At 35.4% G+C, this 23,551-nt stretch overlaps 2 protein-coding genes across 2 annotated transcripts in view; one reads left to right on the top strand and one right to left on the bottom strand.

Moving 5' to 3' along the window:
- The window catches only part of LOC129753421 (uncharacterized), a 345,448-nt gene that overhangs the window by 287,381 nt on the left and 34,516 nt on the right, over nt 1–23,551 (bottom strand). The gene's annotated exons all lie outside the window — the stretch shown is intronic.
- LOC129753420 (uncharacterized) lies at nt 11,990–13,473 on the top strand. The gene is made up of 2 exons (XM_055749244.1): nt 11,990–12,277; nt 12,337–13,473. Exons 1-2 carry the CDS (start codon nt 11,990–11,992, stop codon nt 13,471–13,473), a joined length of 1,425 nt encoding a protein of 474 aa, XP_055605219.1.

Here is a 23,551-nt window from a genome sequence, read left to right as displayed (position 1 = left end):
AACCATTTTTTTTTTGTTTTTGAAAATATCAAAAACTATTTTCTACGCAGACGAAGATAGTATAATGAACTTATCTCCAGTTTTTACACGTTTAAAAGGTTTTGTATTTTCTGAGATAGCATTTAAAAAAAATCGAATTATAGGGGCCCCCCGAGAAAAATTGCCCCGAGCCCCCCGATGGCTTAATCCGGCCCTGGCACTGATATTTTCGTTATCGATTAACTCAAAGATATTTGCGCATAAAAAAAAAGTTTTGTTGTTATGTGTTTCCATTGGAGGCAGTTTTCATTATTTGTCTTTTTTTCCCGTATCAAATTTTCAGACATAGTTCATCACAAATTAAGCGATTATTATACTACAAATAAGCAATATTTTTTTTTAGTAAATTTTCATATTTATTTATTTATTCATTGTTTTATGAATAAATATATATATATATATATATATATATATATATATATATATATATATATATATATATATATATATATATATATATATATATATATATATATATATATATATATATATATATATATATATATATATATATATATATATATATATATATATATATATATATATATATATATATATATATATATATATATATATATATATATATATATATATATATATATATATATATATATATATATATATATATATATATATATATATATATATATAAGCTGACCCGGTGTGCTTTGCTCCACCTTCCAAAATTTAAGTAAATTTATTAAAACAATTGAAATTCAGTTTTATTCTCTAGACAGCGTTTCAAACCAAATTTCAACATACTTTAGATGCGAATACTTTTAAAAAAGAGCTGCACCTGAAGTTTCTAACTTTAGTTCAAATATGTTTTAAAAATATTTTCTTGAGATTCAGACTGAGATTGAGATTGCGATTGAGATTGAGATTTCCCTCTTGCAATGTAAGAAGTGATCACGAACTACTATTAAATCATTTTTTGTATCTAAATGACGCAACATTTCGCTTTATTTGTCTGATAAGTTTTAAAATTATGCCAAATATGATATGAATAAAGATCTTCTTTCCCACTCTACCTAGAAATAAGGAAAGGTCTCAAATTTTTCGTATGCAAACAACCTCTCTTCCATTTGCTCGATAAATTCTCGATTCATGCCAACATACTTGAATGGAAGCCCTGATTGGTTTGATAAGTTTTCAAGCTATTGAACGCAATTCATATGGAACTCCCTTTGTTCCTCTCATCTTAACACTGCAATGCAGACAGGTTTGTTACACTCATAGAAACATATCTCGTACCCAAATACCTTCCCGTGTTAAAACCATGTTAATCATTTTTTTTCGCCATATACTTAATTTGTAGACATGACACATTACAACTTGAAGTGATGGCAAACAGCATCTGGCGACTTTTTATACTGCAAATAACTATATTTTTATTTGTTTAAACAAAAAGTGCCAATAAAATTCATATGGATAAGCTATAACCCAGTGAATTAAAGGAAAGAATGATTTTTAAAAGTAAAAAAAAATATATTTAAATTTTGTCATTCAACTTAATCAAAGCAATTTTCTCTATTTTATGATGAGGGTCCTTTTAAATATTTCATTTAACTGTCCTTATCTTTTCATTAAGAATCGATTGCATGTAGTTCTTCAAAAAAAAAAAATGAATGGATCAAGAAAAAAATCTGTTTATGCTTCGATGGTGGTATGAATATTTTCTAGAAATTCATGCAAAGATCACAAAAATCCTTAAAATGTAGATTTTTGCGCCGAGAAGGCTAACAGTTATCAAAGTTTCTTTTGCTTCTATTTTTGAATTTCAATCTTCATTTCAATATATATATATTTGGAGCTCGAGAGCGAAAATGAGACCACAAGGAAAAATGCTTAAGTAACACAAGGAAAAATGCTTAAGTTTCATTTTTGTTTTATCTCTATTCCTTGTAACTCAAATCGACAGAGGCATCGTATCGATCTCTCTATCGATTTTGCATCTAATCATCTGCATCTTATCGGCAGAGAGGAACACACCATACGCGTGCCTTGGGTGAGTGCCACGAAATAATCTAAGACACGTCCTCCAGAGAAACACACGAACACAATCCGAATCGTATGTTTCCCTTCGAGACACGTGTTTTCCTGCCTCAGAAGTCGACTGCCACGATTGAAAGCACGCATATAAAAAAGACGGGGATAAAGTGCGAGCACACCGTACGAGTGTACGATTCAAACTGATTTCGCATGTACGCATTCGTATTCGTTGTCTCTAGGTATCTCGGCAGGACAAACCGAAAAAGAATATTTGCGTTCTCGGAGTTTCACCGAAATTAATCGTTTTATTCTAAGTTCGGTGACTCAACTCTCAATTTTTTGCATGCTGTGTCGATTTCTGAGAGGCCGCGCTTACTGGGCTGTTGCCCAGCTACCACGAAATTAGACCGATTTTCTGTGTTGATTTCCATCGACTTGGTCTATCCGACATTGATTTTGAGACCTGCTGCCTTTAAGCTTTTGGTGAGGTCGTAGAGTTTGCCATGCATGTCTTGTTGTCTTTGGGGGAGCAAAACAATATAGTCAGCCAGGTAAAGGTCGTTTAGTTGCTCCATTGTCGACAAATTCCACGGCAACCCTTAGTTCGGAGTACAGTCAATGGATCCAATCAAGATCTCATGTATTACGATTAGAAAAAAGTAGCGGTGATAAGATACATCCCTGTCTCACTCCAGAAGTTAAGTTAGTTGTGGCTGTGTGGTGGCGGCTTATAGAATACTACCACTGGGATACTGGTCCACGTCGTAAAAGGCGACTTATCCAGTACTTCCCATATGCGTTAGTCATTCTTCAAATGCGACTATCACATTGGGAGGGGGGAACCTTGGCTTGGTTCCAAGCCAAGTTTCTTCAGGGAGGATTCACCAATTGTGCTTATTGCTATTATTGCGCATGCACGAGTTGTATTCTCCTAAATTTTGTAAACACCCGCTTCAAGGTGGTTCTGTGCCTGCGGGCCCCAAAGTGGGGGTAGGAGGGTGTATAATAATCCTATCTTAAGCAGAACGTTGTTAAGGTCTGCACTATAGCCAGGCACTGGTGCAAAGGGCCGTATTTTTCCTGGCAACTCGTGGGATTCAGATTATACACACGATTTTAAAATTTTCATCCTGTATTGGATACCCCGCTTCATGCGTCGATATGAAGGTGCAGAGGTTCTTGTGTGTGATGGAAATATGTGTGGAATTCTTTGATAGAAATGCTTTCTATTAAGGTTGCACAGATAAATCTGCAGCACAAAAGAACCGCTACACTTAACTTATGTCGTTTAATCCTTAATGGAACTGCATCAATCGCCTTGGTCCAAGAACCCTATTTCCGAAATGGAACTTTTTACTTAGGGAATTTGCTCAAACCAAACTTTACTGTGTTCAGTGTAATTGGAATGACTAATGCCCGAATAATTCCTCGTGCATGTATATTGATAAACAATTCTTTAAATGCAACACTTATACCCAATCTAACAACAAGAGACATTTGCGTCGTTCAGGTTTCGCTGCCTGATAGGAAATACGTCTACTGTTCAGCATACTCACCATATGAACAATCATCCCCTACGGATGATTTAAAAAATGTCATTTCATTCTGTGAATCACAAAATATACCTCTTGTAATTGGCTGTGATGCCAATGCCCATCATTTTGTATGGGGTAGCTCAGATATCAATCTGAGAGGCTTAAATTTAATGGAATATTTAAGCAGCACTGATTTAGAAATTCTAAATGTAGGAAATAAACCAACTTTTGTTAGGTGTGACAGAGAAGAGGTGATTGACATCACACTTTGTTCTAGAACAATTTCTCAGGAAATTTCAAATTGGCATGTGCCTAACGAAGAATCGATTTCTGACCACAGGTTTATCTATTTTGAACACTCAGGTGAATTTTTAGAAACAATTACATTCAGAAACCCAAGAACAACTAATTGGGACCTATATTTGGAGCATCTTGCTACTAAATTTCATGGATATACACCTGAAATTACTACTCCTCTTGAGTTGGATGAAGTGGTTGCAAAAACCACCGAAATTATTTTGAATTCCTATGAAGAAGCGTGTCCCTTACGAACGTTGAAATTCAACAAAAACAGTACACCATGGTGGAACTCAAATCTCAGTAAATTACGAAAAAAACTGCAGACGCTCTTGGAACCGAAGGCGCACGGAAGGTTTTGATGCTTTCAAGTTGGCTCGCAGAGCTTACCGGAAAGCAACAAGAGCTGCCGAACGCTCAAGTTGGCAAAGCTACTGCACAAACATTTCAAGCTTGCACGAAGCAAGTAGGCTAAATAAAGTCTTAGCCAAATCAAAAGATTATCAGGTTTCATACCTTAAAACCCCTAGTGGTGATTATACATCAAACGACGAAGAAACATTAAGTTGTCTATTCGATACTCACTTTCCAGGATGTGTTGATCAAGATTCATCGATAGAGCCTGAGTTCTTTTCTGGAAGTCTAGATTCCTTGCATTTTGCTCGGAAAATAGTTACTACAGAATCGATCAAATGGGCAATCGATGGTTTTGCTCAATACAAATCTCCTGGAAGTGACGGTTTATTTCCAGTTTTGCTTCAAAAAGGTTTCGATCATTTCAAACACATATTAAGAAAAATAATGATAAGCAGTTTTGCTCATGGATATATTCCTAAACTTTGGCGGCAGATAGCCGTGAAATTCATCCCTAAAGGGGGACGATCATCATACGACGAAGCCAAAAGCTTTCGTCCTATTAGTCTAAGTTCATTTCTATTAAAAGCACTTGAACGTTTAATTGATCATCATATCAGGCAAGAATACCTTGTCCAACATCCGCTAAATGCGACACAACATGCATACCAAACAGGAAAATCAACATTAACTCTTCTGCACAACGTAGTACATAATATTGAAAATAGTTTTTCACAGAAAGAATCATGTCTAGGAGCATTTCTAGACATAGAAGGAGCATTTGATAATGTCTCGTTTACATCAATAATGGATGCGGCACTACTTCATGGAGTGCCTAGTGTTATAACTAACTGGATTAGCGCAATGCTTAGTAACAGGAATCTTCTTTCGTCTTTAAGACAGGCTTCAATAACAAAAGTTAGCACACGTGGTTGCCCACAGGGAGGTGTACTATCACCTCTTTTGTGGAACCTAGTTGCAGACGGCTTGTTGAGAAAACTCAATGACCGTGGAATACCAACCTATGGATTCGCAGATGATTATCTTCTGCTGGTAAGAGGTTTGTGCATAAGCACATTATTTGATATAATGCAACAAGCTCTGCGCTCTGTTGAACGATGGTGCTCTCATGTAGAACTGTCAGTTAATCCTCTAAAAACTAATATTGTATTATTTACTAAAAAACGTATCACCCGCGGGGTGCGCCCTCTGCTGTTTTATGGTTCCGAAATCACCGTGTCTGATCAAGTTAAATATTTGGGTGTCATTCTTGACTCCAAATTAAACTGGTCAGATCACATCGAATTCAGAATCAAAAAAGCATGCATGGCCTTCGGACAATGCCGACGTGCAATCGGAAAAAACTGGGGACTCAAACCCAAACATATTCACTGGATTTACTCCACAATAGTAAGACCAATTCTGGCCTATGGGTGTCTAGTGTGGTGGCAGAAAGGAGAAGTTGCAACAGTTCGGACTAAACTAAATCACCTTCAAAGAATGTGTCTCTTAGGGATGTCCGGATCGTTCACAACAACTCCTACTGCAGCACTAGAGGCTCTGTTTTCTATCAAACCTCTACACTTGTTCCTAAAACAGGAAGCCTTCTCATGTGCTTTTCGTCTACAGGCAGTTGGTCTCTGGCTGTCAGGAAATATCGAAAGATCATCGAGTCATACAAATGTGTGGCCTGAATTAGTTAGATTAAACAAGTTTAATCTAGCGCCAAACGATTTAACACTCTCGAGTAGTTTTCCCTACATGGGGTTTAAAGTCAAATTTCCTTCTCCTCAAGAATGGTTATCAGGTTTCGTAGAGGACCAAATGTCCTCTCATATTGTATTCTATACTGACGGTTCATTATCAAACGGCCGTGCAGGTGCAGGAATTTACTGTCACGAGTTGAACATAGAATATGCTCAACCTCTAGGAAAATATTGTACAGTCTTTCAGGCTGAGCTATATGCTATTATGTATGGAGTGCAAATTGCACTTCAAAAGAAGTTTATGTTCAGAACAATTTATTTCTGTTCAGATAGCCAAGCAGCTATCAAATCACTCAGTGCTTCCTGTTCTAGATCAAAACTGGTAATCGCATGCCGGAAAGCAATCGAAGAACTTGCTGAAGGCAATGGATTAAACCTTCTATGGGTACCCGGACATAAGGGAATTTTTGGAAACGAATGCGCCGACGAACTCGCTAGAGCTGGGTCGGAAAAGGAATTTTACGGACCAGAGCCGGCTGTCCCAATATCACCATGTTGGTTCAGAAACCAAATTCAAACTTGGTCCTCTAACCAGCATGAACGATACTGGGAAGAGTTGGACACTTGTCGTCAAACTAAATTATTTTTAGAAAAACCATCTCCAATCATATCGAGTTACTTATTATCTTTAAATAAATCTCATTGCAGCATCTTGATCAGAGCACTCTCCGGTCATTGTAAACTCAACTATCACATGCACAACATTCAGCGTGCTGAATCTCCAGTATGTGGTAGTTGTGAATCAGATGTGGAAGATCCCTTCCATCTTATATGTAACTGTCCCTCATTTGCCAGACTACGTTTTCGTACTCTGGGATCTTACGCTTTAAGCGAATCTGAGTTTAAGAAAGTAAACTTAAAAAACATTCTATCATTCCTTACCGAATGTAGAAAAGAGCTTTAATGCTAATAATCCCTAGTGGAAAGGCTTCATGCCATCTTAAATAGATTGAATTTATTTCTTCCTTTTATAGGTTTTAAGGTTTCTCAGGTAAATGATGAAATCTTGGAAAAAAAGGCTAGGCACAATTTTCCCGTATGTTTGGATAACGTGCCGCTATTAAGCCTACCCCCATTCTGATACCTGATACCTGGAAGTTCGGTGACTCAACTCTCAATTTTTTGCATGCTGTGTCGATTTCTGAGAGGCCGCGCTTACTGGGCTGTTGCCCAGCTACCACGAAATTAGACCGATTTTCTGTGTTGATTTCCATCGACTTGGTCTATCCGACATTGATTTTGAGACCTGCTGCCTTTAAGCTTTTGGTGAGGTCGTAGAGTTTGCCATGCATGTCTTGTTGTCTTTGGGGGAGCAAAACAATATAGTCAGCCAGGTAAAGGTCGTTTAGTTGCTCCATTGTCGACAAATTCCACGGCAACCCTTAGTTCGGAGTACAGTCAATGGATCCAATCAAGATCTCATGTATTACGATTAGAAAAAAGTAGCGGTGATAAGATACATCCCTGTCTCACTCCAGAAGTTACCGGAATTGGATCAGCCAAGACACCGTGGCTCAGGACCTTGCACAAAATGCTTCGTAAATACTGTGCTTCGATGAGGTGGACTAGTTTCTCTGGGACTTCTTGTCGCCTGAGAGCCGCCCAAATGTTTTCATGGTTAAGTTCGATCGAATGCTTTTTCGAAATCAACGAACACCAGCAGAAGAGAGTCCTGGAATTCGTTGATTTGTTCCAGTATTATTCGTAGCGTTTTGATGTGATCGTAGCGTTGTGATCGCCCGGATCGGAGTCCTGCTTGTTGCCGTCTGCTGTTGCCGTCTAGCTTGTTGGAGTTTAGCGTCAACCTTTACCTGAATCCTGTTTAGGATCACTTTGCAGAGTACTGTAAGAGTTGTACAGATCAAAGTTTTGCCAAAGAACGTATGTTTAAGTCAAATCTATTTTTTTGAACTTAACAGTTCAACCCGCACGAATATGTATGAAATTTGCACATGTTTTTATCACGTTGGCGTTCTTTCAACCAACGCTCATTTCCAAAGTTTTGTTTTTCAAATAAAACCAAAGTTATCTGTCAGTGGACCGAGAGCATGAAGTTTTGGTGCTCTCCACGATGCCCACATTACCCCCACACCGGGGTGCCACCGAAAGATTTCTTGCGCTAGCAATGCGTAACCAAACAGTCGAAAGATCATTTGAAGTAATTTGAACGTCGAAGCAAAAACATCGCTCGGTGTGCCCACATCTAATTACACACACAATAAACACACATATGAATGTTTGGAGCTCGCTTGAAGATTCGCGCCTTTATACGGATTTCCAGCTAGAAAAAGCACCTAGTAAATCTTCCGGCAGCAGCAAAAGAAGATGCTCCAACTCTCATCGTGTGAGATGGATATCGGATTGCCGAGCTCATAAATCCTCGTCATGTCAAAACAAAGGCAATGCCAAAATGTAAAAGGTGAAATCCGGCACCACAGACAGTCTCAGTCAGCAGTCAGGGGGTAGCGATTTGTGCACACATTTCCATCCACATTGGCTTTGAATGGGGAACCATGACCGAGAAAGGGTTCGAATTTAGTAGGGGTGGGTCATTGAGGAAACACAGGGCATGGTCAAGGGAGTGATGCTGCAAAAGCTAGCCGAACATCTACTTGGGGTATCGAAATTCATTGCGAGAGAACAAGTGTTGTTAGAAGCAAACAAAAAAAAGTGCGCCATAATGGATAGAGGTACCTACAGTGTTTTCATTATCATTCAGAGGTTGAGCGATTATCGCCGGGTGATGAAGCACTAAATCATTGACCAAAACGCCATTCTTTGGTTCTGCGGAAAGTGGCAACAGATATGCCCATCAAGAGGATATGAATGACATTTTATGGCCGCTAATTGAGGTTTCGGTCGTTATTCATGAGCGAGCACATTAGAGTGAAGAGCGGGATAAATTACCAACAAATTGATGAAGATGTATCTCTGATAAGATACAAAATCTTTTATAATATTTCATTATGAAGAGGTATCAACTTGTTCAGTGTTTGGCACAAAAGAACATATTCATTTATCGTGAGTTCTTTGACATTTTTGAACGATTTAAAATTGTCGCTTAATTAAGACGGTCAACGGTGCAATTTGGCTTTTAAAATCCGATTTATTTTGAACCATTGATATGATATGATTTTCAATGCCGATTCTAATGATTTTTAAGATAAGTTAACCACCGTTTAATTGATTCGTAAATTTTAGTTCCGGCATTTCGGTGAGAGCATATACTTGAAAAAAGAAGATTAGAATTGAAAATTGGTGAAGATTGATAGAATAGTTAGAAGAAGTTCTTATAGATGTTGAACAGAGCGAATGAGTATTTTGCGAGGAAAACTTAGTAACGTACACCACACTTTACCTCGCAACTTCTCATTATCTAGGAGAAGTAGGACCAAATAGAAGTGTCACTACCTTAGACAATGAAATATGGTGTGACCAACATCTATTTGCTAAGTGATAGTGAATCTCGTTTAAATGCTTTTTTCAATCAGATTTATGTTTTTTCCCTTGAAAGCATTGGAGATGAAAACGGAGATTGCATAGAGTTTTTGAAGAACGTCGATTTTCAAAATCCAGATCCTAATACTAGGCGATATACTATATCCGATCGCTATCAACAATTCCTTACCAATCATACTCACATCTCTTCAACTACAGTTAGATTGAAGAAACTATGCCTCTAGATGACTATAGAAATATGGCGACTCATAAAATCAAGGGACAAGATATTGCGGAAATGTAAAAGAAACCCTAGAAATCATAAATTTAGTGAGCAACTGAAGCACATAAATAGGCGTCTACAGAGCACACTTCTAGCGCCCTTTGACGACACCGGCGATGTAGCGCTCATATCCAACATGAAAATACTTTGGAAACGAATCAACAAGATTATTGGAAAGAATTCTGAACCTGGTGAGATAGCGATAAATCTGCATGGTAAATGTATGTTGTATGTATGTTGATAATCCACCATGGGTGCACGGATTCACCGCAGTTTGACCAAAGTATGGGTTAAAATATATTATAAAGACAACAACACTCCATACCCGGCACCATGGCTTCGTGTAAGCTGTTATGAAATGAATGTAGTATGTGTTTATGTACGTATATTTGGAAGAATGAATCAATAAGGTACAAAACCAGTTAAAAATGAATAACATATTTAATGTCACACATTTACTACAGGTATTCCGGCATCCGTGTATATACCTGGCCAGCTGGCAACTGATTGATCATTCGAATTTATACAGTTATACGGGAAAAATACATCTTACCCATCAGCTACCATCAGAACTAGAACCCTTACAGCCGAACCCAGGATTCAAAAATTATCTACTTAGAAACGTTGGCCAGGAACACACTACTTTTATAAGTATTATTTTATATTTTTTCTGTTATCTACACTTCCCTCTTACCCCATCACTGTTTAATTCACTCAATTTATTTTGAATATTACTCATGCTCTTCTTTTTCTTCTTTCAATTTTTACCTTCTTTTTGCTTCACCGCACTAGTTAAACAAACTTTTTTCTCTCACATCCTTTCCTTTGCATACACTTCCATTTTTGTGCTTCCTCAATCAGCGTAAATTTTTCATTTGAGGTAAATTTATTGCATATATTTGTAGCATGAACAAAACATTATGCATCATAATTAAACAAAGAATAACTTTCTTGTTAACTCCACTAACTTCCGGGACGCCATTCGCTTATTTACCAACCTTGCATCCCCCCATGAAAACTCTCCTCCTTCACTTCATCTTACCATTAGCATTTCTTTCACATGTTCTCCTTTTTTTATCTTCCAGTAAACCATAAAAATTTCATTCATTTCAATTTGCCTTATTGACGCACGATGGTTCAACGGCGCCTGCCCTTTTCACAAATTCATCAAAGCAGGCACTGATTTTCTTTTGAAATTCTAACAGAATCTTCTCTATGCCGCCAGTTACCATACCCAAGTAACCATAAGCACTAAAACATAGCCCTTAATCAACACTATATTCCCATATATAACTTTGAATTAATGCTTGTTTTGCACTATATGCGTATATAATGCAGATTTAGTGCTAAAAAGGCGAAATAGCGGGCTGAATAAATGCTATCACAACATAGCCTTTAATAAGCATTACAAATGCTGAATTAGAGCACCATCAAAACGTCATTTTTCGCCAGCCGTATAAAAGCATTAGCAGTGCTTACTTAGAACACCTTTCAATTTTTTTATTGATTGATCATGATTGATGTGAAACGGAAATTCAAAATGGGAGATTATTCTTTGATTAATTAAAATAAACAAAAATTAAAAAATTAAATCATTATCTACAACATCGATCAGCTGAATGAATGATTATGCCTGCTTAATGAAGGGTTCTATGAAATGAGAAGTGATTATAATTGAATTATGAATTGCCTTCGATGAGTCTCGAACCTAGGATCCCGCAGCAGCCTTTATCTTCCCTTGCGCCTTTACCATTTCGACCACTCTTGATGCTGATAAGGTAGGTGAAAAAACCCGTACTTCAAGTACTGTTTGGGTCACACCACTTCAATGTATGCATGCTTACTCACACGCAGCAAATTAGAAAATCAGTCTTGTTCAAGGTTTTTTGAAACACGAGGTTCTCCGACTTTCAGAGTAAGTAGGCGAGGATTGAGCGAGGTTCTCAATGAGTTTGTTTACAAACATAAGATTATTTGCTCAGCTTTTCTGTGGTTTGATGGTAAACAAACTCCAAGAGTTCCGCAGTTACATACAGCCTAAATAGCCAAAATGGTTGAATCGGGAATTTGGCATACGGTAACACCTCCTATAAATACACACCTTGCTCTTGTTTACATTCGCGGGTTTGACGTTTCTACGCATTCAACATTTTCATCATTTCGTTTTGCTCTTCCGTGGTGTTTGATAGCAATTTTTAATTGTTTTTTTACTTAAATATTAAAAGGTAAGTGCTTGTACATCGATAACTATTGAAAATTAAAAACAGTGTGACCTTTTTTCAGTGATGACGGCTGCGAACAACTACTGTGTCGTACAGACAACCGAAAATAACAGTACATTCCTATCTGTACTGCCATCACAGTGGGTCTTGAAAAGCGGATGGAAATCCTACGGACCAGACGACTCGGATGACGACCAGAACGGCGATGATCTATGCTACTGGCCAAAAGGAGTTTCCGGCTATCGACTTCTTGAAAAGGCCAAGAAAGATCCTTCCATCAAACCGGACCTACAAGTACTGCGCGCTTTCCGATGCAAGATCAAAAGGACCACATTTGCCAGTCATTCGGAGGTAATTTTTTTTCTGTATAGTGAATTCCAACTATTAAAATTTGTTTATCACAATTTTAGGCATTCAGAGAGTTGAGGTTGATGGAAACAAATTCCGACACGGAGGAATATGGAGCAGTGAAGAAGATAAAAAAAGTGTCGACAGCTGCTGATCTTTTCAACCAAATCCAGCAACCTAAACCTGGGCCATCTAGTGAATCCACTGCTTCTCACCAAGGCTCCAAAGCGGCAAAATCATCAGATGCACCATTTCCCAAATCTGGAAGGAGAATTCAAATCGGGAATGGAAACCAATCGCCTACTTCTGAGCAGATACAAGTACCATCGGTTGATGATGAGAGTGCACCGAATCTGCTTGAATTAGTGCAATCACTGCATTCAAAAGTGGAAATGAACGCAAGGATCATCGAAGAGTGTAAGGTCATCGGAAACAAATCTGTGGCACTTTTGTCTCAAGTCAATGCTAAACTGGACGTCCTTGCGAATCAGGTCAACTTGAAGCTTGATAATTTCGTATCGCAGACACAACAAACCGATTCTGTACGCATTGACACAGTGAGTTCTCCGTTAAGTCCAGTAAAAAATCTTGCGGAGATGGAATCTCTTGAGCAGAAGGCAAACAGTAAGAAATTCGTTGAAGCTGTAATCCAATATTTTGGTTCTATGCATGGCAGGAGCCGATATGTTGGTGAAGGTGCAACAGTTTGCCTACAGTTGATTGATTATTTCTTCGATCGAGCGTTCTTACTGAACTGTTCCTGGACTGGAACCAGCAGACGTAAAGGGAATGATGAGAATACCGGGTCGAAGATTGCTTTCCATAAGTTCGACGGAATCATCACATTATTTCATAAGGTGATCATGTTTTCTGATCCTACGTATCCTTTTATTGAATGTCAAAAATTTCTTAAACGTTGTTTGAGAAATTCTAAGCAGCGATTTGTCGAAACTAAAGGGCTGAAAGCTTCTGTAGCAAGGAACAGGCGCAAGAGAAAACTCGTCACGAGCAGTGTGGACGTCGGAAATAATAGCCAGGTTGAAGAAGAACCGGATGTGATCGAGGAGGAGGAGGAGGAGGCTCTGGATGAGGTCGAGGACGAGGCTCTGGATGAGGACGAGGGCGGTGTTAAGTTCGAAGTACAGGACGACGAGGAGGACAATAATACTGTTTTTATCGCTGAATATTTGGTAGAATGATTTGATTCTACGTTTGATTTTTAACAATTTGTTATTGTTTTCATCTTTTTGGTTGTTTTATTACAATAAAATCCATTACAATATACCTTACAACTTTATAGTATCTCATTTGATGGCAATGTATGTAACAATGGAATGAAAGCTGTTTCTTCATACACAACAATTGCTACTAATTTACATAATATTTCATCTAGTTTATACTGTTTTAAACAACGGAACTTGTAATTATTGCTAGCTCTGAATACATTAATGCAAGGAGAAATTAGAGGATAATCGAAAAGGTTAGTCGACTTAATTATTTCGAAACCATATACACCATTTCTATCCGCATATTCCATAGCAATAATTTTTAAACTTTTTGTAAGAAACCATTTATCAGAGAACGTTTTGGACAGTGAAAATTTATCTGATACAACTATAAAAGAGAATTTAGACTCATCAGATTTTAATGGATGTTTGAACTGTGGATACATTTCATTGCTCTGATTAGTTGTTGGGTTAGTAGCATATTTCTCAGTAATTCGATTAATAATTTGTTGTAATGGAAGTTTGCCGGATCTGACTGACTTCTTTATCTGAAATAGATGATTTTCAAAGGGATATGACGATATGGTAGGTAGCGGACCAAATCGCGTCACTTCTTCCACTACATGAACAAGATTATGAACATTGCTTGTTATAGAGTTAAATGAATCGTAATAGTTCGAAATAAATTCTTCAAATAACTTTTGAGCAACAGGTAAAAATCGTGAGTAGTAGTTACTTGAGACTATAGTCACGGCACAAAACAAAATTGCAAAATTGCTGTATTGATCTTCATTGACGAAATGTTTTAGTAAAATGATACCGATGTAATGCAAAAAAGAAGCACACTCGGACGCTTTCCAGTGATGAATACAGTCTACTCCACGTACTTGCCGATGAATTTCCGAAGGCAGTTTGATTGTTTTTAGGATACTAGAAATTAACTCTACGACGCTATTAGACCACCTCCTCTCGTCACTTCCGTTATGACCCTCCTTGTATGCCAAAATTAATCTCTTTGTGATGCCGAGATGAAGAAGATGTAATGAGTCGGCTACTATCACATCTTCGACTATATCAATTGGCAACTCAAGGAGTGGTGATACAACTGGTGTTTTTTTTAATTTTCCATTTTCACGGGTTTTGTAAACTTGGTAATGTCCATCGTACTGTCTAGCTCGGAATGCCTCATCAGTTCTCTTGACGGCCAATGTTTGGGGGAAAATATTAGTCCTCAGAAGCGTTGAGTGTTGTCCAATGGTACAACATTTTAAACAACCATGCAGTGAATTAAAGTTAACGACACCTAAAAGAATATTTTTTTATAAATATGACAAAAAATAACTGTATTTCTACTTTACCTTTCACAAACGCCCTGGCGGGGGAATCACAAATAAAAGCTCTTAGACTAACAGTTAAACTAACTCCATTTATGTCAATTCCAGCTGACATTAAATGTTTCAGTTCAGACACAAAAGGGGATAAGAATTCCTCAACTTTTTTTGGTTTACTTTTTCCGTGGAAAATACCAATAATCATTGGCTTCAATGAGGGGAGCTCGTGTATATTGAATAATATTGGCCACACCTGGTTGGTTCCATTCTTATACAACGGTAAGCCATCGATGTTGATGTTTATGGAAATCTTTAACGGTTTATTTAACTCAGGAAACGTTAGTCGGAGACAGTTTTCTACAAAAGCAATTAAATATTTAGTAAAAAAAATCGACATTTTTCTGTGTAAATTTTACCTAGGCCTTGATGCCAATATTCCCCTCCACAAATTTCCACAACATCTGGGCTTGTCCTAGGGGTACGTAGAAGCTTTCTTGGGCATTCCGGAAGTGTTCTTTCATATTTACTTAATTTTTTTAAAAGGGGTTTCAGAGCCTGTTGTGGGATATTGTACTGAATACTCCAGTTCCGCAGAAAGCTTGTCAGGCTTTCCTCAGAAACAATTGCTTCATTTGGTTCTTCTTCATGGCATGCTTGACCAAACAAGTGATTTTGCTCTGCATCGGAATCTTCATCGGGACTATAATCCTCAAGAGAGTAGGATCCATCTAGAGAATTATGTGGAGAATCTGTTTCATCGTCATCAGTGAAGATTATTGGTTGCCCAGACTCAGGGTATTCTGGTTCCTGCTCATAATTTTTTTCTTCAGGACACTGGGACGTTTCAGGAAGCTCCAAGTTTTGATATACATTCACTTTTCGTCTAAAATTACCGCTTTTCAATGTTTTCTTCCAATTTTGCGAAGCTTCCATGGTTTATTTTGTTTTGATAATCAAAAAGCATAAGATTCAAAGCTTTATATGAGCATTAACAGGAATTTTTAGTGCTACAGTCTTAATGCTTGTTAACTTTATATAGTAGCTCTATATGTGCATATAGTGTTATCATTAGTGCTTATTTTTTTTATTGCTTCTATGCATTAATAATGCTGATTTAAAACTAAAAAGCATTATGGATGTTGATATAATGCTGACTTGCATTAGAAATGATGATATAATGCTGACTTGCATTAGAAATGTTGATTTAGTGCTGGTTAAGGGTTATGGCTTAATGCTTATGGTTACTTAGGTAGCAACACATTCAAGCACGCGTCACCACACGCATACCCAAGCCATCTGTTTCGAACGCACTCATTTCTTTCATACCTAACTGTTTTATCTTGTACAATGTTGATTCTTTAAAGTATTCGGACAAACACAAAGCAGCAACATATTTTTCCCTCCCACACTTTGTGCCAGTTCCACTCCAAAAACCATACACACGGCAACACACCACAACACAATTTTCAATTTCCTCTTGCAAATAAATAAATTTTCAAAGAATTTCTATTTTTTTCAATTAAAAATTTCTTCACAATCAAGATTCAAAATAGAATCCGTTCAAGCTTTTCACAATTCGCTTCAAATCTTCCACTGGCAATTTGTGCGTGTCGTCGCCCTCCAAAGTCTTCACCACACCATCGAAACGATAAGAGAAACCAAAAACCGAACCGTTCTCAGAGAATGTTCAATGAAGACTTCGTTAAATCTGCATGGTAAATCCGTGGAAAATGAATAAGCTGTAGCTGATTCATTCAACAGATACCTAACTTATTTGGAGAACAACTTGCCAGCCAACATCATTCAACCGGTAGTGTAAATGAATTTGGAACAATCGAGAGCATCAGGAACTTAGGTTATCTTCGACCATCCACCATACATGAAGTCATAAGTATAATATATAATCTAGATCCTTCGAAATCTTCTGGAGTAGATAGCTTCCCGGTGCCAGCACTACGCATTCATCATAAGGAGCTAGCTCCTATTCTTACCTCGTTCTTCAACGATAGTTTATGTTTAGGACTTGAATGTCTGAAACTAGCTGTTGTACGCCCAGTATTCAAGTCCGGTGATCCTAAAGCTCTTAACATGTATCGACCAATATCTGTTCTGGCTACCTTCAGTAAGATATTTGAAAAATTGGTTGCAACAAGACTGTTGGAATTTCTTGATGGCGAAAACTTTCTTTATAATCATCAACATGGGTCCGTAAAGGAGGGTCGACTGAAATTGCTGTATTGGAACTTGTTTATAGTATTTCACACAACGTGGACCAGAAGAATGAAATACCCTGTGCTTTATTCCTTGATTTTTCGAAAGCGTTTGTTACTATAAACCACGACTTGTTACTGAAAAAAAGCAGTTTACGGTATAAGAGGTTTGACAAATGACTTCTTACTCAGCTATCTACAAAATCGGCAACAAGTAGCTATGATCAAAGAAACAGTGAGCTCTCAATTGCTTATAAGAGTAGGCGTACCCCAAGGAAGCAATCTAGAACCCGAGAATTCCCGGGAAAAAGATCGTCAGATTTCCCGATTCCCGGGAACGCTAAAATGGCCGGAAAGTTAAAGTTATGCGAGTCCCTTTGTCTGTTTACTACATTATCATCACTTTGAATATTAATGTAAAAAGGCTCAGCAGTTATTCCAGCATTGCCTGCTGCTACTCTTTCTAATATTTTTGTTTTTTTTTTTGCAAAATCAAATAGGGTGCCAGTTCTATACTGTGTTGTGCTAGTTCTGCACTCATTTGTTTTGTTGATACATTTGTCTTATGTTGTTTTATTCGATGTTCTAGGAATTGACTGGTTCCACCTATGTATGACTTTCCACATTTAACTTCGTTTGCAACAGTGATATATTTGTTTTTGGGGATTTTTTTTTCGGTTGTTGTTAGAATAAGGTTTTTAATTTTATCCACAGGTTGAAAAGCAACATTTATGTCGAATTGCCAAAGATATCTAGGTAGTTTTTCGCCTAAACCAAAATATGGAATGGTGACAAAATGTTTCTAATTATACTGAAACTATTATAAATTTTGAGAACCGCTCTTTAATTAAACTTGTAACAAACAATATTTCTAGGATAGTTATTCATTTTTAGGTGAGTGAGTCTGATAGCCCTATCTACTAAAGCGACAACAGTCAAAATGCGGATGAGGGTTAAGATAAAATGGACTTGAAGAATTAAAGTCCAGATAGCGTCCTTTTTTGTCCTTCCGGAACAGGACATTAAGACGGAGTGGATTTTAGCTTCCTCGACTCGAAATCAAATCTTGTCTATCGTCTATTGTTTTGGTGATATGACATTTAGAAGTTCATAAAAAGGTTTTAGTGAAATCTTTCATTGCCAACTGATGTACCATTAAATCTACATGAAAAATTATAAAATAATTTTGAATTTTTTAAATATCGTCCAGAAATAATTGCCAGAAATTTTGCCTTAACCTTTATCTTTATTCCAATTTCGAAGATTCAATCATCTGATAAATATAGCACCACTGAATAAAGTTAATAAAGTTTTAAGTTCATGTAACAAATTTGTTGACTGCAAAACGATTGAATTTTTGCTTTAAATAAAATCAAAAATTCAATTTTGTTTAAAATTCCCGCATTTCTCAAAATAGAGTAAAGTAATAAAAAACCTAATGTTTAAAACTTTTTTTCAAAAAAGGGCAAGAATTTCTTTAATGATTTTTTTACCAATTTTCAAAAGTATAGAAAAAAGATCGAATTCCATATTTAAAATCAGGGCACTAAAATTAATCAAAACTAGCTCTGAAATTCGTCGCACCTCGGCAAAATGTGAAGTTTGTCGCTATGTGAAATTCATTAAAACTTGTTTGAGTGTTGTTTGAGTGTAGTGGAGTTGAGCATTTATAAGAACAAGAATCACCAAATAAAATTGAGGCTGAAATAGATTTTATGAAAAAGATTTCTTATCAGGATAACATTGTAATGACATGAACATTTTTTATTATAATCAAAATAATAAGTGTCGCAACTTCTGGTTCCGGTTATCCTGCCACTCAACATTCTTTCAAATTTCATTTAATTTTTTATTGCCTTCACCCGTTCTTCACTTCAATATCGTTCAAACTGACTTTTTCATAACCTTGCACCTATTTGACAGTCCTTTCTTTTTTATCTCGTATTTTTGTCATACTCTCTTTTCTCAATCAGTGATTTTCCGTCTTTTTCTCCCATAACTACTTTTTTTTTATCACTGGGTATTTTTTCGCATTTCCACTGATATAAATTATCAATTTGTATTTATTCTACAAATTGGATATATTTTTCATTTCAGTTTATTTAATTATATATTATTTATCACTTCTATTCACTACAATAAGTAATAAAGTAAAGCTTAGTTCTTTTAGAAATGGGACAGTTACGAATGCCTGTATCTCAAAAACCATTCTTTTGAACCAAATACTTTCTATGAAGAAAATGAAGGTAATGTTATGATATTTCATGAAAAAATTTGAAAAAAAATATTTACCGTTTTTTGTTAAAGAAATTTCTACTTTATTCTTGGTATCTCCCATTGGCCGGCGCACACTTTTTTCAGTCATGGTATTGATCAGTTTCTCCAACTTATACTTCGTAAAATCTATATTTTAGGTGGCTTCACCCTCCTTCTTCAATTTCTGATAATTTTTGGTCCAATACTTCTCTGGAAACTGGAAACTGGAAGCATTTAAGTGGATACAGTTGTTTCGAAATGAACAAATTTGATTATTTTTGACCACATTTTTGAACGTTTTTTTTTTCGGTACCGGTTTTACAGCTTAAGAGCTTTGGAACTATCAAAAAATGGTTGTTTGAGGTTGGATTTCTATGAGTCATCACTAGGCAACACTTTCAGCTTATCGGAGAAAATTGTTTTGGATATTTCAGCGGTCTACCCTTAGTTTTTCGTTTATTGAAAATTAAAAATGCTGGTATGAGACTTGACTTCCCTGATGATCCTTAACCGTTGTTGCCGATCATTTTCTTCACTACAATGCTTGATTTGAACTTTGTGGACATTATTGACAGTGTTTGCATACTTATCCACCACAAAAACTCAGTAATTCTTTGAATAATCAACGGTTTTGTCAGCTATCAATTTGATAATGACGAACTTTAAAGGAAACTGTGCAAAATTATTTTTTTCTTTTTCTCTTACATCGTACATATCTCAAAAACGCGTAAATTTTAAATTTTGAAAAAAATAGGTCGAATAGTACTTTTTACAGGCAACAAAATGCTGTCAAAATTTTTAATATCCAATAACTAGTTAACGAGCTATTAGCAAATGAAAGTGTCCCATTTCTAAAAGAACTAAGCTTTAATGGATATTTGGGTAGGGTTTAGATGTATTTTGCTCATTCTGTAAATAATCGTGAGTAGTAAACACCAGTCACACGGTTTAAATTAGGGTACCTATCAATACAAAATGGTTTCGGGATTGTGAACGTCATATAGTGCCGTAAAATGAAACGCCATAGACCTAGATTGATACAAGATTAAATTCCGCCGGAGGAGAGCCAATTTTTAGACGTGTTTGTCAACACTTGTTATACATATTTATACCTATCAATTTAAATATTTTTCGTTACTACAGTAAATTTATTTCTAAATTTTAGTTCATTTTTTGAATTTTACTTGAAAAAGTTATCCATGGAGGGGTTCGCACGGCCACTATCTATGGCAGTAGGAACGTGACAATTGTGAAAAATAACAAGATCAGTCACTAGTCACTACTGAGCAGAGCTGCAAATGTTCGAGAGAAAATTCTTAGTCGAGTTTTTCTAAAATATCTTAGAAGGTTTGCCAAACATCCTATCCACGCGTTGTTTTAGTCAACGATATTCTGTGAAATGAAAATATCACAGACTCCACTATCACTGATTGTTCGTCAAACGAAATTATCATGGATATATGTTTTGTTGAAAATAACATTTTGGATGAAGCTGACTCCCCAAAAAAGATTGAATGAAATTAGAATTGTCAGTAACTAAGGCGACTACTGCTGGAGGAAAAACAAATTTTATTTAGTCGCATTTCGTTTTTCATGTGATCATTTGCGGGCGCAATTTTTTTTTGTGTCACGGAAATAAAAGTTTTTAAATCTTCGGGAACAGATTTTTTTTATGCACATTCTAATTGCAGGAAACTTTTTCCCGTGGATCAGCAACAATTGGTGATGCCAGTTTTTGATAATTGTACGCCAACACTTGTAGACACACTTGTCACGTTGGAATTTAGCATAAAATTTGATAAAATTCAGAACGGAGACCAACTTATAAATCTATCAACATCAGATCAGGATATTATATTTCTATACGAAATTTAGGGTTTATTTTAAAATAAACATATTAGGAGGAAGAATTTATTTCCCGGAGGTGATCTCTTTATTAATTTTTTTTATTTTAAATTATAGAACAAGTTTAAAATTTAGAGTGCATGAAGCAAGACTACAATTTTTCACTTTTTTACTAAATCTATCCTTTCAAATTTGTAACTATTTCTTTCGATTCAGTTCCAACAATTTAAAATCTATGAAAGCTTTAAATTTAAGAGAAAACAAATAAAAATAATGATTTTGTTTAAGAATTAAGTATATATTTAGAAATTGAAGAATCGAAACAAGAGTTAATAATAATTAATTGAAATAAATTGAAGAATCGAAACAAGAGATAATATAAATTTGTTTTTTCGAATCACAATTCAGCCTTCTACTTCAGAAAAATAATGAAATATTCAGTTTTAAATTCATAGGAATTGTTAACACTAACTCGAATAAATATTCGGATTTCCAAAGTAATTGTTGCAAAACGAGAATCACTAATATTTTGGTGAGAGTTGGGAGTTTTGCGGTGATATATAGGTACTCAAGAAAAATATTGTAAATAACTAGAGAATTTTTTCACATTTTCTTTTATAAAAATGTGTGTATTTTTTTATTTGTAAAATCACATTCACATCAGAAGATACATTATTTAAAGAGTTGTTCTATAAAAGGATGTATAAGTTGTTTAAAATTATATTAAAATAAGTATTAATAGATAACTTGTTAAACTTCTCTAATTTCAATTTTTTTTAAATACACACCTCAAGTTTAGTTAGAAATTTAAAGGGAAGAGAAAAATCAGTATAATAGTGTTTTTTTTTTTTTGAAAAAGTGTATCTTATTAGGATTATCCATTACTTTGATGATTAATTACTTAGATAAAAAAAATCGTTTGTATCATTACAAATTTTATGCTGATATGTAATATTTCTCCAAGAACCGATTATCAGCCCCTATTTTTTATCTAAATGTTCAACTCCACATTCAAAAGGGTATTTATAAATTCACATAGCCACAGAATTAACATTTTGTTAGATGAAAAGAATTTAAGAGCTAATTTTGATTTATGTTGGTGCCCTAAATTATTTTCAAATAGTTTAAAAATTGTTTTCAAATAATTTAAAAATTATTTTCAAACAGTTTAAAAAATTATTTAAGAAACTTCTGCACTTTTCTGACAAAACTTTTAAACATTACAACTAAAATTCGAAATAAGGGTTCATACCACATTTCTTTCCTCAAGAAAGCAAGTAATTTTGACTTCTGTGAAAAAAAAAAGTTATTGAAGTTTTCTGTTTTTAACTGTTCCCAATTCTGTAAAGTAAAAGACTTTTAACGAATGTTTAAAGAAGTCATAACTACATTGAATTTAAGATATTTCTCAAAGCAGAAACCAAATCTTTTTTCAGACTTCAGATATTTTTTTATGATGAATTACGATGAATTGTTGTGTTATGTTAAATACATAAAGTTATAACTGCAAACACAATCAAAAATTAACTTTTCTTGCCTTTTATAATGATAACTGGTAGAATTTGAATATTAATAAAGGATTTTATCTCTGCCTTTGATAACTGACACTCTGGAAATAAAATTAATTATTTTCATTTTTAAATTAATCATCTACTCATTTCGAATAGATTCTCTGAAGTTCAAAATGGATAAATTCTCCTCATCGATAATTTACATATCAAATTGTGATTGAATAGTATTTCAAATGGTTGAAACTATAGAGGAATTTTTCAACCAACCCTACAATTGAAATTGAAGAAAATAAATGTAAATTCATATGGTTAATAATTAACATTATTGTCAATTATTCTGACCTGATCTGATTTCTTGTAGGGGTTCGAGTTCATTTCTTATCAAATCTAGTGTTAAATTTGACGTATTCTACTTCTGTCCACAGATTGTTTTGTCCGAAGCTTCAAATTCTGGCTTTATTCCCAATTTCAATTCGCATTCCGTTTCTGATGTTTTGAAAATAATTATTTTATTTTTTTTTTTTAGTACAGAATAAGAATCAACATTTCGAGTAATTTATTAATATCTAACTTATATCTATCTTTGATTCTGATTTATTTTGATTCGTATCATTAATTTTTTTTTTCGAGTTTGTGTGATGATTATTGGTTTGAATATGGTTTGAGAAATGAATTAGCTTATTTATTGTCCTTTTTTGGAATTTTTATTTGAAATTCGAAACCCTCCACCCATGGACGTCTCCTTTGCACGGGTCTGATGTCCAGCAAATATTTAAGTCTCATTTGAAACTGCACAAACCCCCCCCCCCCCCTCTCCCACACACTCCCTCCAAATGAACGTTTTTTCGCTATATATTTACGTTATTGACTGATTTTTTGAAATTTTGAAAAATCACCC

This window comes from Uranotaenia lowii, chromosome 3 (assembly GCF_029784155.1).
Source record: "Uranotaenia lowii strain MFRU-FL chromosome 3, ASM2978415v1, whole genome shotgun sequence".
Lineage (NCBI taxonomy): Eukaryota > Metazoa > Arthropoda > Insecta > Diptera > Culicidae > Uranotaenia > Uranotaenia lowii.
Note: the sequence above shows the minus strand (reverse complement) of the source record. Positions and strands in the feature narration are given on the sequence as shown.

What these genes read in the sequence shown, in the direction of transcription:
- LOC129753420 (XM_055749244.1), top strand. Translation starts at nt 11,990, where the DNA reads ATGACGGCTGCGAACAACTACTGTGTCGTACAGACAACCGAAAATAAC. An exon ending in CATTTGCCAGTCATTCGGAG is followed by an intron (nt 12,278 to 12,336) that starts GTAATTTTTTTT and finishes TCACAATTTTAG; the next exon opens with GCATTCAGAGAGTTGAGGTT.